The sequence below is a fragment of the Tiliqua scincoides genome, chromosome 3 (assembly GCF_035046505.1).
Source record: "Tiliqua scincoides isolate rTilSci1 chromosome 3, rTilSci1.hap2, whole genome shotgun sequence".
In the NCBI taxonomy this organism is placed as follows: Eukaryota; Metazoa; Chordata; class Lepidosauria; order Squamata; family Scincidae; genus Tiliqua; species Tiliqua scincoides.
The window spans coordinates 202,946,709-202,964,646 of record NC_089823.1 but is presented as its reverse complement, the minus strand read 5'-3'; the positions used below and the strand labels follow the sequence as shown (position 1 = coordinate 202,964,646).

General features: G+C 45.4%; 1 protein-coding gene across 1 annotated transcript in view; it reads right to left on the bottom strand.

Annotated features, from left to right (window-relative positions):
* CLSTN2 (calsyntenin 2) overlaps positions 1-17,938 on the bottom strand; it is a 429,960-nt gene that overhangs the window by 94,953 nt on the left and 317,069 nt on the right. Inside the window, exon 5 of the mRNA XM_066620198.1 lies at positions 1,127-1,276. Coding sequence (XP_066476295.1) covers positions 1,127-1,276 — 150 coding nt within the window. The remainder of the gene's footprint in view (positions 1-1,126; positions 1,277-17,938) is intronic.

Genomic DNA, 17,938 nt, shown 5'->3' with positions numbered 1-17,938 from the left:
TATCAAAATAAACCAGTGGGGACGGGGCGATGGTACATCACCATGCCCAGCACCTGGTTTGTTACCCTGCCCACTGCATGGGAGGAGGTCCATCATGGGGGTGGCATGCTGGCCTCCTGCACCAGGTGACACAAACCCTAATGATGCCACTGCATGCACTGCCACTGTGCACATATCTAAAACAAAATCACCCAACCAGGTTTTCCATTGTTAGAGGAAGATTCAAGTTACAATCCTTGAGATAACATTTTCTAGCTCTTAAGAAATACATATGCAGGATTTAGCTATCTGAAATAACCTGAAAATAGGGGGTCAACAACCAGTGGTCCTCAAGCTTTATCAAGAGAGCATAAGGCTCCAAGGTTGCCCATTAACTCATACAAACCCATTACCATGGGTCGTAAGTGCCTCTGAGTGGCCATTACTAGGAACACTTTCCAGTTGACTTTGGATAAGCAGACCGAGAAATTTAACATTGGATAGGGGAATTTGAAAAATCACCTGTATATCTAGTACACATGTGATTCCATTTCTTACCAATACAACTTGGCAACAAAAATTTGTTGCTTGACTTGTTTCCAGGCAATAAAGCCATATGGTTACCCTAATGATTTCACTTACTTCCCTGTGGTTAAATTATCTTGGCTCTCCTGACAGGAAGCTGATTGTAAAGTGGCAACTAGCATGCACAGTGAGGATTTGAGTTGATAGCCAAACTGGCAGCAGTTCTTATCCCTTGTGAATAATTCAAGAAATGTTCAGATGCACACAGAGAGAGAGTGGGAATTGCTCAGTGGAAGTACACACAGGAATGGGTTTTTCCATCATCATAATGCTTGACCTTTTCATCAATCAAAAGCTATATATTGTTGGTTGAGGGACTTGGCTTCTATTATGCTGTGTCCCAAGCAAGAAGAGATCTAAGCATCCTGTCTTCGCATACCTTCTTGAAGTAGTAGTAAGGAATGTAATTTAGGGAATCAACTTAGGGAATTTGTAAGTTGACGATACACACCTAAATAATCATCCTGATATTGGAAAATTACTAAAGGGTAAGTAATATTTTATATTTACTGCAAAAGGTATAACCAGCATTTTGAAAGAAACAATAATCAATAACCCTTACCTTGCCATCCAGGTTTACATACAGGCTTGACTTCAACTTGTACCAAGACATCTTCAGTTGCACGTTTTTGCCCACAATCAAAAGCAGTTACCATGATCTCATACTGATGCTGCTTGTCATAACTCAGCTTCTCAGTATTTCTGATGTTTCCTGCAGATGAAACATAGGACAACAGCAATGGGTTCATTGCTGAACAATGAGGCCTGTATAACTGCCTATAGTTAAGACCTAGAACAACTGCCTATATACAAAGGAACTCTATATCAATGTTTTTCCCCCCGCCATTACCCAGTGCATTAATACTACATACAACCCTGCTCCTGAGCTTAGTCTGAAAACATCTGACATATAATATAAAACAAGATAACAGGGAAGCTACTTTAAAGCTTTTGACTCAACAACCAAGATGTACAGTATTATATTAATGGAAGGGGATTCTTTATAATTATACAACAAAGAAAATAACAGCCCCATCCTAACCAACTTTCTAGTGCTCATGCAGCCACAATGCAGCCTTGAGATTAGAGAATGTTTCCTTACCTTGAGGAGGCCTCCATGACTGCCTCCCACTGCAGGATGCAGTGCAAGCCCTGTTGGCATGGTGGCATCAACACTGGAAGGTTACAGCCCAATCCTATCCTCAGTGGGGCCACTGGGTGCAGTAACGCCAAAATGGTGATCACTGTATCCAGTGGACCCACTGAGGACACTGAAACCAGTCAGTTGCATTTGTAGCAATATTTTATACCACACTTTTCTTCCCCTTGGTATAGATGTACTGAAAAAGTTCACAGATGATGAAAGCAGTTTCTTAATCTCTTCTATGGTGAACCTTACAAGCTTTTAAAATGATACTATTGCACTACCAGATGAAAAATAAAATTCTGCAGCCACAAAATCAGAAGCATAAATGTGACAAATCACCTGTCCCACTAACAAAGAAATAGCAGTGTTCATAAGAAAATGAAAAGGAAAAAGTGCTGTTACCACTTTCTGGAATGATACAGGCTTTACCATTCTAAAGCTGTCTCTGAAATTAATGAGTTCAGCATTTTAATTCCAGTCACTTTTTGCTGAATGACAGTTCCTTCTCCAGCTGAACTTTGGAAGTGTTTAATATACATTTCATATTATGAACACTAACAGATTAAAGCGTCGCGGAATCAAGAAATGTTTAAATTTTCTCACATCCTGAAGCTGTGCTCATTTGACTGTGTATTCACACCATGTACTGTTCTGCATATTCTACATTTTGACTACAGTGGTTTACATGATTTACAGAGCAATACCATAAATCAGTTGTCTTCAACCTTTTTCATTCCATGACCCCGATAGATCGAGATTATGAGATTGGGGACCCACCATCGATCTCGCCGCCCCCCCTGGACACAATCCACCCAGTTTTCATAACACAGTACCATTATTTGAAAGGTTGGAGCAACACCCCAAACGAGACTTCACAACTCCATGACCTACAGTTTGAAGTACACTGCTATATATGCTTCTTCAGAAATAATTCCCACCATGTTCACTGGAACAAATGTTTCCTTACCTTGAAGAGGCATCCATGACTGCACTCCCCCCATGGCAGAATGCAGTGCATGCCCCATCGGCACAGGTGCATCAGCACTGGAAAGTTGGATAGGATTGGGCCCTTAGATAGGTTAATTTTTAACCTGTATGAACTGCTAAATTCTTTTACACTGCAGATGGAATGTGCTACCTTTCTCAGTGTATATAATACTACAAATATCCTAGATTGGGATGAATATATACATATTTCCATTTATTTATTTATTCATTATCCTTATTACATGTTTCTTACATTGCTTGTTTCTGGGTCCAGAACACCATCACAACCAATGAACCTAAGCCTAAGAAACAAAAGATTTATCAGATCTGTTTAACAGATGAATGGGGTCCTTTAAACAGAGACACACCTATTGGTCATGAAAATAAGTGCTCAAAATATCATAGAGTTGGTGCAGACACAATTTCCTAGAGTTCTAATTGATCCATGTTTAACCTGCTGTTCAACCTGCAGATTTGTGCTGCTGATCTCTTTGTTTCTCTTCCCATTTCTTTCTGGCTCTTGCTCAGTTTCCTGTGGTATAGTGTGATATCTCTGAGGGCACAATCCTAACCAATTTTCCAGCACCGAGGTCAGGGCAATGCAGCTCCGAGGTAAGGGAGCAAATATTCCTTTACCTTGAGGAGGCCTCCATGACTGCCCCCCAACTGCAGGATGCATCACATGCCCCATTGGCATACCTGTGTCAGTGCAGGAAAGTTGGTTAGGATTTGGGCCTGAATAAATAAGGACCATGGTTAACACTAACTTACCCTTATAAATCTGAAATTGACTTCAAATTCTTGTATTCCCTGTGAATCTGCTAATCACACGCATCTCAAGACCATATACATTATTATGGCACCCTAATATTACATACTAGTCTGTCTACTATTATTGGGAAATTTCTTTACTTAAGACAAAATGAAATGTGATTTAGGATGCAACGCTACATACACTTACATAGGGATAAGCTCCAATAAACTCACTAGGGCTTAACTTCTGAGTACACACGTATAAATTTGCATATGAACTCACTTCACTAAAGATACTAAGCATCTGAGGGTGCAATCCTAACATGCCGTTGCACTGGCAGAACGACAGAAGCGCTGGCGCAACTGTAGGTACGCTGGCGGAGCGGCAGCATGACCATCCGGCGCACCATGGGCGCCGGCACAAACGCCCCCGGGCACTGCGCTGGCGCAACTCAGGAGAAGCACTGCGCCGACGCAGGAAGCCCAGCGCAAGGGCTGTTCCAAGGGCGTGCTGGGGCATGCTGCAGAGCGGAGCAGCACAGCCATATCCAAACCCCCGTTCCCCAGGCAGACGCGCCCCCCAGATGCTGACAGTCGCTGCACCAATGACAGAAGTAGCGCAGATTTAAGGAGACCCATAGGGGTCCATGCAAGAGCCTACAGCGGGGAAAACACTCAGCAGCCACAGACCGACTCAGCCACTGTCCCGGCCAGACAAGGTTAGGATATGGCCCAACCCTGGCAACCAATCCCAATGCACCTGCCTTCCCATAAAAGCCCCACCCCAGGGCCTACACTCCCTCAGAGAACAGGGTGCATGGCCTGGGGCTATGTCACCCTGTCCTCTCAGGTGGTGGGGAGCACTCCTTGCACACACAAACACAAACAGCCCACCCAGGCACTAGGTGCTAAACATACCATGTTCGTCTGTTCAGTCCTTCTCTCTTTGCAGGTTTGCTCCAACAGAGCCTCCAGCCAGGTAAGTGGGGGGGATGAGACTTAGGTGGTGGGGAGTACTCCTTGCACACAAACAAACACCCCCCCAGGCACTGGGAGTGGGCATGCAAGCACATCAGATGCTGACCGACCAGGCTACTCACCATGTCTGTCTGTCTGTCTGTTCAGTCCTTCTCTTTTTGCAGGTTCGCTCCAACAGACCCTCCAGCCAGGTAAGCAGAGGGGTGGGGGGGTACTGTGACCCTGTGCCACACAGCAGCAATGGGGGGGCATCCAGGCCTGGCTGCTGCTGCCCCCCATGGACAGCAGGCAGGTGGGCTTGCAGCTGGCACTGTTCCCAACCCCCCACCCCCACAGTGTGCCAAACCCAGCCCAGCAACCGCTGGCTGTGAGCAGGTGCCTCCCATTCCCCATCAGGGTTTGCCAAGGGAGCCTGATGCTGCACACCTACCCCAGAGTAAGTCAGACGGGACCTGCCCTGGAGGGCAATCTACAGGGGCTGACAGGTGAGTAGAGTGTGGCTGCCCTGGCTGCAGGCTCCTCTGTTGCTGCCTACTCTCTCTGTCTCTTTCTCCCTGCAGGCTGCTGTCCCACCAGGAAGGATGCTGCCAGGCTGGAGGCCTCCAGGTCTGGAGGGGGCGGTTTCTGTGGCTCCTCAGGCTGCCCCGGCTGCAGGCACCTCTGTTGCTGCTGCTGCCGCTGCCGCTTGCTGTCTCTGTCTCATTCTCCCTGCAGGCTGCAGTCCCACTGGGAAGCACGCTGCCAGGCTGCCAGAGACCTCCAGGTCCAGGTTCCCATTGAACCCTGTGGCCACAGGTCCAATCTAGTTTGGACAAGCACACCACACACAGTCTCCACAAGCACACAGTCCCATCTGCAATAAAGTGATCAACACAGCCCCACAAGCCCAGGTCCCTGTCTGCCCACCCCTGTTGCAAGGGGGCGCCATGGATGGGAGCTGCAAGGCCTGGCTGTACGTGGGCTCTCTTAGGCCAAGGGAGGCCAGCTCTGCCAGCGAACCAAACGCCCTGGCTGGGGGGGGGGTTGTTGGCCCGCCGTTGCGACGGAGGGACGCAGGTTGCATGCCCGAGCAAGGGCCGTTGCGCCGCCCTGCCATGCTGAAAAGCAAAGCCCCACCGGCATGCCAGCAACGATGGACGCCCGTGAAGTGACTGTAGTGCACCCTCTGCCCCTTGGTGCGATGACATCGTTGATGCGTGCCGAACAGACACTGGAGGAAGATGGCAGAGTGCCTGACCCACCGCAGGGCCTGGACACCCGAGGCAGCTGGTGTGTTCGTCAGTGCTGTCTCCAGGAGCTCCCATCTCCCCACCCTGATAGCCAGCACCACAGGTGATTGGGCATGCCATGGAATGGGCACAGCTGCCATGCACCCCTTTGTCTCCATCAGGTATCACTACAGGTTCTGGGGCAGCACTGCATGGGTGCAGAGGGTGGTGCCAGGGCATGCTGGGACTGACTCCTCCTTGCCCATTCCTGGCCTGCAGATGCATCCTCCCCCCAGGGGCATGTGGAGACCTCTGCCGTTATGGACATTGACTGGCCACGGCTGCTGGCCATCCCCATCACCACAGTTGAAGCAGGCACTGTCGCCCAGGTAGAGAGGGGCATCATTGCCCAGGTGGGGGAGCGAGCAGTCACCCAGGATGAGGAGGGGGCTGACGCCCAGGCGGGGGAGGGCATTGTTGCCCTGGATCCTGCTGACAGGGCAGCGGAGGGTGCAGCTGCGGATCCTGCCCTCCCTCCTGGGGAGCATGCCATCTGTCCCCTGGCCCGGGGGCCCTGGCCTGTGCCCAGGACAGTGATGGGTATGTGGGGCCAGGTGCAGCCCGCATGCCTGTAGGCTGGACACATGTGGCAGTCAACCATTCCCTGTGTGCCTTTTCCCTCCATCTCTTTTGGTGTTTACGCCAGCCAACTGCTCCAGCACCTTTGGATGCAGCACAACTGTAGCCTCTGGATATGGCCTACACTATGCCAGCACACCTAGGCCTTTGGGGTAAGTTAGGATTGCGCCCTGACTCAAATAGTAATGAAACCTTAAAAGTAGAGTTCCTATAAGTTGAATATAGTTTCTATTTAATTTACTGAGAGTGTAATCCTATGCATATCTACTCTGAAGTAAGTTCCATTGCAGCCTACTCCCAGGTAAGGATTGATGCATAGGATTGCATACAAAGTTACAGGCAGCCTAATTCTATTCAGTGTTGGACCAGCAGAGCCACAAGGCCTATGCTGTGTCCAGTGATGAAACCGGGCTGGCTGGAGGTCTCCTTGAGCTAAGGAAACATTTATTCCCTTAACCAGTGTTGAGCTCCAGCCTGCCCAAAGGGGCTTCTCAGATATGTGCCAGCTAAATCACTGGCCCAAGTCTTAGTAGCCCAGGGTAGGGCTTTCCAGCCTAGGACAGGGGTTAGGATATGGCAGAAGCCTGCTCCGCCATCTCTGTCCCCTCCCAGTCCTGAACAGCCCTGCCCCGAAACACCCTCTCCCAGCTTCTGTTTCACCCTCCTGCTGCCCTCCCCCACCCTCTGCCATCCAGCACAGCAACTACCCGTTCTGGTGACCACTGGGCTGGATACAGCGGTATGCCAAAGGCCTTCCTGCCAGCCATGTCTATTCACAAGCTATAGTAAATATGCTTTACGGCATGTTTTTGGTGGCAAGCACTGGCACAGCAGCTACTGTGCTGGCACTAGCAAAGGCTAGGATTGGGCTGCACTAAAGCACTCAGTAGTTTATTGTTCTTCTTATTCATACATTTGCTATTTGGTATCTTTATTTTATTAACATTTCCTTTTATACATGCTCCTTTGTGCATCCTGCTTTTGTTCTTTTAAGTATTGTTTCTATGATCTATAGAGAAAATTCCCCAGACAGCGAGATTGGTTAAATCAACGTTACCCAGGCTTCTGAAACTTGCTTGGCATATTAACTGTCCCTTAAGATCTGAAAATAATTACAATGTGCATTGCAACTATTTTAGATTTAAATTTCATTAAGTCTTTTTTGACACGTCCTTCAAAAATTCTGAATATTCAGGGGGTTAATTAAATTTCTGGAAGGTCATTTGAAGGTTTTTAAAAAATGTCTATAGATGTGAAATTCTTCATTAGTCTCGCATTTATTTTGAATATAGCTAGTTATGTTTGTAGCTTCATAGCCCAGTCTGCAGTTTGTGAGTGATAAAACGCTTGGATTTAAAGTGATCTAGTTCAAATAAAAATGTTCACAGATTTAAAAATAAATTAGATTATGGGGGCAGTTTCTTGTATATATGAAAATTAAAGGATTATAAGAAAAGAACTTCCTTCCTTGGGAATATAGCAGTGATTGAGTCTTCTGATTTGGATAGGACAACAGTGAAGACAAAGATTGAAATCTCCCTTCATGTCAGTGATCTCAATCCATATCATACCATACCATGGCTGATTTCTCAAAACACACACACACCCGCACCAAAGTAAACATTTTATGTTTAACATGATTTGTAAATTGAAGCTGCACCTGAAAGTCTGCAAACATAATGTGCAGGAGGAATGCCTATGGCAGAAGGGAATGGGTAAAGAGAAGGAGTAAGTGAGAGTAAAATCTGTCAACGAAAGTATGACATGTCTAGGTCCCAAAATCCTTTGAGACCATTAAGTATCATTTTAATCAGTCAAATAAAATCATAACATGTGCAAGTAAATATTTCAAAAAGAACAACTCTTGACGATATACAATAGAGATGCAAGTGAATGATCAAAGGCACTTGGTGATTCTTGAGACGGGTCAAAATGAATGTGAATCAAGGTTTGTTTTCTTGATTGACAACCTTTTTGTGTTAGGTTACATCCTTTAGAGCAGACATCCAGGTTTCATTCACTGTAGGAAGACTCATTTCAGAGTACATTCCATTTCAAACAGGGACCAAGCTGATGAAATGTTATTGTATTATTTGCTCAGACCCATTGCTAGCCCTTAGCATTCTGGAAGTTTGCATGCAAATGAGAAGCTCTTAGGCACTGGAGGTGAGTTTGGCATTGCCAGGGATTCTGGCCGATGCCCAGAACCCTGAAAGAAAACAGAACATCCTTGTTCAACTCTGGAAATGCTTCTACCCCAGCTGGAAGTCATGGTTCCAGCCCAGATTCCATTGGGGTAAAACTGTGCCCCATATTTAGATACGTTTATATGATGGTGGAAACTTGACGCAGGCCTCATAAAATCCTTTATATGGTATATGTCCATGACGGTGCACTTTCAGTTTTGGACACACCTGGGAGTGGATCCTATGGTTTTCTTAACTTCCATCTGAGATATGAATTTAAGGAAGTCAAGAGTGCAAAGATACTATGCAGTTCCTTCCACCAACACCTACCACAGGGCACTCTGGTAAATGCTAACATGAACATCCACAACATATACAAAAGAAGAATAGTTAGAGCCTTTTAAACAACTATCTTAATAGTTATATGTTATTAATATTATTAAACCAACAAAACATGCAACTCATTTCTATCCATAGCCACACAACACCAGTTATGTCTAATATATTGATTTTATTTAGATATATAGGGCCATTGCGTTTATGGTGGTGGTTGTTTTGTCACTCTCTTTTCCTTGGTGGCATGTAGCAAACAATAATAATAGATTGAGATGGAACTGCTTTTAATAGATACAAAAATATCCAGGCATTTCCAGAATTTGCCTGAAAAATCCTTGTGTTTCAAACAATAATTCTCTGTTACGGGAACAGATGTGGATTTTGCAAAGAAAAATTACAGTTTTATGAGAAAACATGGTGTTCTCAGTATTTGCTGATGTAGACAGGGCATAACAATGCCATCTTCTACACACACCCTGCATGCAGTCCCTAGTTATGTACTTAATTTAAAATTCAGTCCAAGAGGTCCCATTCCAGAGCTCACTTAGGGCGATGGCAATCATTTCATCAACTTGCCACTGACTTCTGCCAGCGTGAAAACAGCCTCCAGGAGAACAATATCTAAAACTAATTCATACTTGTGACAACTAAATAGCTAACAACTTACCTTTTTCCCAAGGTCTGGAAATCACTCTAGCCATTTAAAAAATCCTCTGTGCAGTTGGCCTGTGTTATAAGCGTAGTTGCAGTTTGCGCAGTGCTTTTAATGAACACCGTCCCAGTGATCACATAAATCTTAATATCCCCTTCAGCTAAATAAAATGTTGCAAGCTGATACATCTATGTGGTACAAGATGGAGTTCAGGGGAGGGAGGGAGAGATGACTTTTAATCATGTGTGAGAGACTGCTAGATCCATGGATTGCTTATAAAAAAAAACAAAATAAAATGCCGTCCACCACTGAGACCCCAACAGCTCAGATGTACATGTGAGACTCTACAAACAAGCAAGAGCTCTTGATCTTATTCTATTGAACTTATTGACTTGATGTATTTTTAATTGTAAGCCACTTTGAAGGCTTGTATAAGTGGAAAAGTGACCTATAAACATTAACATAAAGTAAATAAATATGCTCTTAAATGTTGGATTATATCCTTTACTCATGAGCCCACATCACATAAGTCACATTCCTTGAAACCAAAGAGAACAAGGCAAGGAGCAACGTTTAATACTGAGGAACTGTTGGCTGTTAAAGCAAAGCAAATATTGAAAACTTAATTGGATTTTAGGATGCAATCCTATACACAGAATTATCAGGATGTCTTCCTGACTGCAGTGGGACATATTTTAGAGTAAACATATAGAATTGTGCTGTAAACATGGTTCACAGGAAAAAGAGAATGCACGTTGTGGCAATACATTAGCCCTCTTCTTTTGTACAGAACAAAAAAGAAACAGAGTGAACTAGTTTCTTAAAATTTGGTTGTTAACTTGAATGGAAGAAAATACGTTATAGGTTTTGTCAGGCTTGGTACCTGCTTAGAGGAAGATTCCTTCAGAATACTGGTATCAGTGGAGTGCACTGGGAGCATACAGAAAAGTCGATGTATGCAGACAAGGAGAAAGGCATATACCTATGCCTTAGTGACATCTCGGTTAGACTACTGTAATGCACTCTACATGGGGCTACACCTGAAAATTGTTTGGAAGTTGCAGTTATTGTAGAATGCGGCAGCTCAGTTGGTCACTGGAGCTCGACATGTGGAATCTGCCATACCATTGCTCCGGCCGCTACACTGGCTACCCATTCCTTTCCAATCCCAAGATGATGGTGATGACCTTTAAAGCCCTGTACAACATAAGACCGGGATACTTCGAGGACTGCCTTCCTCCATATATTCCTGCGTGTCCTCTGAGGCCATCAGAAAGGGCCCCTCTCAGGATACTGCCACCATTTGAAGCCAGGGGGATGGTGGCAAGATGTAGGGTCTTCTCAGCTGTGGCACCACACCTCTGGAACCAGCAGCCAGAACATCTTAGAGCAGCGTCTTCAGTCCATGGTTTCCGGTGAGGTTTGAAGACCTACCTATTTCAGCTGGCCTTTGGGGAGGGAGGTACTCCCTTGGGACCTGTTAATTTATTTATTTTTTTATTTTTATGCTGCTATAAATTTTATCTGCTCTTTTATTGCTGTAACTTTTAAATTGCTTTATGGTTTTTAATGTTTTTTTTTAATCTTAATATTGTATTTTGTTGTTATAATGTGATGCATTCTGTTGTATACCACTTTGAGTTTCAGAAAAGCAGTACAAAAATCCCTTAAATAAATAAATATGCAGGCATACCCTGGTGTCAGCGGATTCTGTATCTGCGGGTTTCAGTTATCTGCAGGTACCATGGGGGCCTTTAACGAACATGAAGGAGCTAAGTTAGGGAATTCGAAGGAGAAAAATAGCTCTGTTCACCTTAACACAGTGAAACTGCTGCTTTTACAGGGCTGCAGGCAGCCGTCCAAGCTACCTGCAGTCTTTTCCTGGTTGCTGGAGGCTCCTCTTTTCCCCCAATGTTGCCCGAGAATGCATTGCAATTGATTCTCTTCCTGGTTACGATGCATTCTAGGGCAACATTGGGGGAAAGGAGGAACCTCCAGCAACAAAGAAGAGGCTGCAGGCAACTCAGAAAGCTGCCTGCAGCCCTGTAAATGCAGCATTTTTGCTGCAGTAAGGTAAACAAAGCAATTTCTAACATTCCCCTTCCTGTTCCCTATCTTTTAGAAGGGCATCCCCAGTACTCACAGATCCCCAGTATCCATGGGGGGGGTCCAGAATGGAGCCCCCACGGATACTTGGGCATACCCGTATTGGCAATATCACAATATGGCAACAATGAATAAAGGACGTTAGGATTCTGACTATATGTTGGATAATTAAAAGCTCTTACTAGTGTAGGTTTTCACTGTCAACTTAATTCATCTCCCATGTTACCCATTAAGTGTATACTATTTGAATTCAGAAAGTTCCAAGTGCCAAAGGCATAAGCATGTTATGATGTCACCTTGAAGTATCCTGGAAAATAATATAAATGGGTTAACCTACCTGGGATCAGGAAACCACACAATTTCCCCCAAACTTAAAAAAAAAATATAAAAAAGCAGTCAAACATAATTTTACAGGCAAATTTTAAATTCATAAATTACACTGTGCTGGTAATGATTTTCAATCCTCTTTTTCAACATGCTAAAGATCTTCCCAGATAATCATTCATGGACTCTATACTCCATCTTCTCCCCACCCTAACTTAACTGGCATGATGGCAAGGTCTCTTGCTGGAGGTCTACATGATGTAAGAAGTGTAAGCTGTAAACTAGGAAATCCCCAGTTATAGTGACCTATACAGAGTTGCTTTAAAACCTCTCACTAGTTTATGTGAAAGAACATGCCATTGCTGTATTTTCTTTAGTGCTTGAAACTAAATATTTGAAAATTCCAAACATTTTCTCTATCTTCAATGGTGTAGAGGTAAATGTTGGGGTGGAGGAACTCATTAGGACACTCTCTGTAGTACACACCTACAGATGTATATGTGTGGGGGGTGGTGGCAGCTTGCTGTCATGGCCCAGGATCACCACTGCCTCAACAAACTATCCATAAGAACATAAGAACACAAGAACAGCCCCAATGGATCAGGCCATAGGCCCATCTAGTCCAGCTTCCTGTATCTCACAGCAGCCCACCAAATGCCCCAGGGAGCACACCAGATAACAAGAGACCTCATCCTGGTGCCCTCCCCTACATCTAGCATTCTGACTTAACCCATTCCTAAAATCAGGAGGTTGCGCATACACATCATGGCTTGTACCCCATAATGGATTTTTCCTCCAGAAACTCGTCCAATCCCCTTTTAAAGGCGTCCAGGCTAGACGCCAGCACCACATCCTGTGGCAAGGAGTTCCACAGACCGACCACGCACTGAGTAAAGAAATATTTTCTTTTGTCTGTCCTAACCCGCCCAACACTCAATTTTAGTGGATGTCCCCTGGTTCTGGTATTATGTGAGAATGTAAAGAGCATCTCCCTATCCACTCTGTCCATCCCCTGCATAATTTTGTATGTCTCAATCATGTCCCCCCTCAAGTGTCTCTTTTCTAGGCTGAAGAGGCCCAAGCGCCGTAGCCTTTCCTCATAAGGAAGGTGCCCCAGCCCCGTAATCATCTTAGTCGCTCTCTTTTGCACCTTTTCCATTTCCACTATGTCTTTTTTGAGATGCGGCGACCAGAAATGGACACAATACTCCAGGTGTGGCCTTACCATCGATTTGTACAACGGCATTATAATACTAGCCGTTTTGTTCTCAATACCCTTCCTAATGATCCCAAGCATAGAATTGGCCTTCTTCACTGCCGCTGCACATTGGGTCGACACTTTCATCGACCTGTCCACCACCACCCCAAGATCTCTCTCCTGATCTGTCACAGACAGCTCAGAACCCATCAGCCTATATCTAAAGTTTTGATTTTTTGCCCCAATGTGCATGACTTTACACTTACTGACATTGAAGCGCATCTGCCATTTTGCTGCCCATTCTGCCAGTCTGGAGAGATCCTTCTGGAGCTCCTCACAATCACTTCTGGTCTTTACCACTCGGAAAAGTTTGGTGTCGTCTGCAAACTTAGCCACTTCACTGCTCAACCCTGTCTCCAGGTCATTTATGAAGAGGTTGAAAAGCACCGGTCCCAGGACAGATCCTTGGGGCACACCGCTTTTCACCTCTCTCCACTGTGAAAATTGCCCATTGACACCCACTCTCTGCTTCCTGGCCTCCAACCAGTTCTCAATCCAGGAGAGGAGCTGCCTTCTAATTCCCTGACTGTGGAGTTTTTTCAGTAGCCTTTGGTGAGGGACCGTGTCAAGCGCCTTCTGAAAGTCCAGATATATAATGTCCACGGGTTCTCCCGCATTCACATGCCTGTTGACCTTTTCAAAGAATTCTATAAGGTTCGTGAGGCAAGACTTACCCTTACAGAAGCCATGCTGACTCTCCCTCAGCAAGGCCTGTTCGTCTATGTGTTTTGAGATCCTATCTTTGATGAGGCATTCCACCATCTTACCCGGTATGGATGTTAGGCTGACTGGCCTATAGTTTCCCGGGTCCCCCCTCTTTCCCTTTTTAAAGATAGGCGTGACATTTGCTATCCTCCAAACTTCTGGCACCGTGGCCGTTTTGAGGGACAAGTTGCATACCTTAGTCAAGAGATCTGCAACTTCATTCTTCAATTCCTTAATAACCCTTGGGTGGATGCCATCAGGGCCCGGTGACTTATTGATCTTTAATTTATCAATGAGGTCTGAAACATCTTCTCTTTTAACCTCTATCTGACTTAACTCCTTGGTTAGGAGGGGCCATTTGGGCAGCGGTATCTGCCCGAGGTCTTCTGCCGTGAAGACAGATGCAAAGAACTCATTTAATTTCTCTGCCATCTCTAAGTCTCCTTTTATCTCCCCTTTCCCTCCCTCACCATCCAGAGGGCCAACCGCTTCTCTGGCGGGTTTCCTGCTTCTAACATATTTGAAGAAGCTTTTATTATTCCCCTTAATGTTGCTGGCCATGCGTTCCTCATAGTCTCGCTTGGCCTCCCATATCACCTTCTTACATTTCTTTTGCCACAGTTTATGTTCCTTTTTATTCTCCTCATTAGGGCAAGACTTCCATTTACGGAAGGAAGCTTCCTTGCCCTTCACAGCCTCTCTAACTTGGCTGGTTAGCCATGCGGGCACCCTCCTGGATTTAGTGGAACCCTTCTTTCTTTGCGGTATACACCTCTGCTGGGCCTCTATTACTGTTGTTTTAAGCAGCCTCCATGCACTATGGAGAGATTGGACTCTTTTTACCCTCCCTTTCAACCTCCTTCTAACCAGCCTCCTCATTTGAGGGAAGTCCGCCCGTCGGAAGTCAAGGGTTTTTGTAAGAGATTTGCCTGGTAATTTTCCCCCAACGTGCACGTCAAAACGGATCGCAGCATGATCACTGTTCCCCAATGGCTCAGTAACGTTTACATCTCTAACCAGGTCCTGCGTACCGCACAAAATTAAATCCAGAGTCACCTGTCCTCTGGTGGGCTCCGTGACTAGCTGATCTAAGCCACAGTCATTTAGCACGTCAAGAAATCCGGTTTTCTTTATCGTGACCAGAACACAAATTGACCCAGTCAATATGAGGATAATTGAAGTCCCCCATGATTACAACCCTGTCCCTCCTTGTCACCTCCCTGATCTGTTTCCTCATTTCAAGGTCCCCATCAGATTTCTGGTCTGGAGGACGATAGCACGGCCCCAGTATTACATCGCTGCACAAGCCTGGTAATTTAACCCACAGAGATTCTACGGTGGAGTCGGACCCACCTTCAATCTCTACTTTGCTGGATTCTATCCCTTCCTTAACATAAAGGGCCACCCCACCTCCAACACGCCCCTGCCTGTCCCTCCTGTAGAGTTTATAGCCCGGGATTGCGGTATCCCACTGATTCTCCGCATTCCACCAGGTTTCCGTTATGCCCACTATGTCAATGTTTTCCCTTGTCACCAGACATTCCAGTTCTCCCACCTTTGCTTGTAGACTTCGGGCATTCGCATAAAAGCATTTATACACGGAATGCCCCAGGATGGGCTGCTTATTCGCTCCTTTGTCCCCGCATCCTCTCATTGTGCCAAACCGTCTATCACATCCCATCACGCTACCTTTCCCAATTTCTTCTCCTACCCTGCCTTTGTCTTGTTGTTCTCTAACCTCCCCATCCTCATCCCATAGGGATGAGGAGTCCCGAACCGGATGCCCCATGGCTCCTGTCGGCCTTCCCCCAGGGATCAGTTTAAAGGATCCTCAGGGATCATCCATATGCACCCCTTCTCTATCATCTATCTACCTCTGGACTGGAAATAAGACAGACTGGTATTTATAACAATAGGCAAAATTTTTTTCAGTTTGCCACCTCACGGGCCTGGTGTTTCATCTCAACAAATCTCCTTTGAAAAAAATTTCAAAGGAAGCACCTGTAAATCTTGCTGGTAATAGTACACCCCCTGCTGCATGAGAAGTCTTGGTGCTGTGTTCCACTCACCCTTTGACTATACCTCTGCTCATTACAAACCTAGAATAAAAACAAATCAATTACCGTAGAAAAAAAAGAATTATGCACATACACCACATACTGAGTTCTTCATTTAAAAATCCTTTGTTTTCATACTTTCTCCAAGAAAGACTTACTAAACAGCTCTCATTTGCTTAAACAACATTTCAGTCATCTTAACCGCCCCGCCCCTCCATACAACATTCAAACATTTGCCTTCCAGTTGTGCTGTTGTAATGAGAGTTGGGATTTTTTCACTACCATTTGCATTTTATTGCTGCTAACTGGTATTATTGTCGGATGCTCAGTTATACATTATGAAAAAGCCACTCAAATAGACAGATCTGTGTTAAATAGGAGAGATGTTTTCTCTCCTACAATGCAATGCAGCATGAAATGACTGGCTAAATAAATAAAAAAAGCTCTAGGAACACTTTCAGTTTATAATTTTGACAACACACAGAAAGAATTTCAGGGGAAAAAATGCTCATCTCTGAAAATGAAACAAATATTAAATTATTCTGGTGGCACAGATGCATTAATACCTACACTTTCATAAACACTTTATTACCTAAGCTTCTCAAGAACAGACAAATTGAGGTTAATTTGAAGGAAATAATGCTTGTTGCCAACGGCAGAATCTAGACTAACATTTCATACACGTATAAAGGCTCTTTGATTTAACTAAGAAAGCAAGCCTGTACGATACAGTTTAAGGACACATAAAGGTGCATTACAGTAAGAGTAAAGAGACAATAGCACTTTGGTCTCGACCTGATAGATGAGGAAGTAACTTAGCTGCAAGGGAAATAGCTGTATCAGATTTGTACTGTGTTTGCAGCATCCTTTCATTTATTTTAATCATAAAATAATTCAGTGTTTTCTTGTGCCTAGGAAGGGGAGTGCATGTCCAGCAAAGCACAACTAATGAAATGTTGAATAGGCAGCATACAGGTGGATCTTCTATCTGTGGGTTCAGAATCCATGGATTTGACTCTGCACTGGTTCTGAACCTATGCTGGAGGGGCTTACCTGACCTCCTGGGTGACAGAAGAGTCCTCCAGTAATGTCAGGAGGTGTTCTGAGGTGCAGGAAGGTTGTGCATGGCCTCCCAGTGCCTCAGAACACCTCTGGACGTGACCAGAAGGCACTTCTTGTCATGTCCAGAGGTCCTATGATGGCTACTACCCACGGATTCAGGTTCTTTAGGTGATGTTGTATTAACAGATAAATAAATAATGTCAAAAAAATATATGAACAAAAAAAAGTAATTTGTTTGACTGGTCCAGCTCTGAAGCAGATATACACTAAGACAGCCACAGCTATGCAAATGGGCAGGAAGATTTCATAAAATCACTAATAAGGCACAGATAGGAGACTGTGAGCCCAATCCTGAGTTTAGCACAGCGTCTTCATGCCGCTGCACACTGTCGCAAATGTGCCACAAGGCACGCCTTCAAGTCCTACCACTGGGCTATTGCCCATGCTAAACCAGCGCTGGCCAGTGCTGGGCTAGCGCCGGGCTAGCACCAGACGGGCATCCAGCCTCTGCTGCTCGGCGGTCTCAAGACCGCTGAGCATCGGTACGGTAAGCGAAGGCAGGGAGGAGGCATTCCGGGGAGGGGGGAGGCATGGGGAGGGCGAAGAGAGGGCGGGCAGGAGGTGTGCCCAAGGGAGGGAGCAGGGAGACAGAGAAGCGGGTCCGTTGGAGCTCCACTCCACCAGATTCTGTCCATTCATGAAGTTCTTTGCGCCCTACACGAACGCCTTTACTTTACCACTGACCTTCTGGTCAGTGCAGGGCTGCTTCCCTTATCCGGGAGAAGGAGACGAAAGTCCCCTTTTCCCGAGGCACTGCCGCGGCAGGCTGAGGCGCGCAGGATGTGGCGGCAGCTGTCCTTGGTGCCGCTGCAGCCATGCATCCCAGGCAGCTCAGGATTTGGCTGTGTGACACTTGTGCAACTATACCCCTCACTATACCCACAATTTCAATTAATGTGCTATCTGGAATAAACAT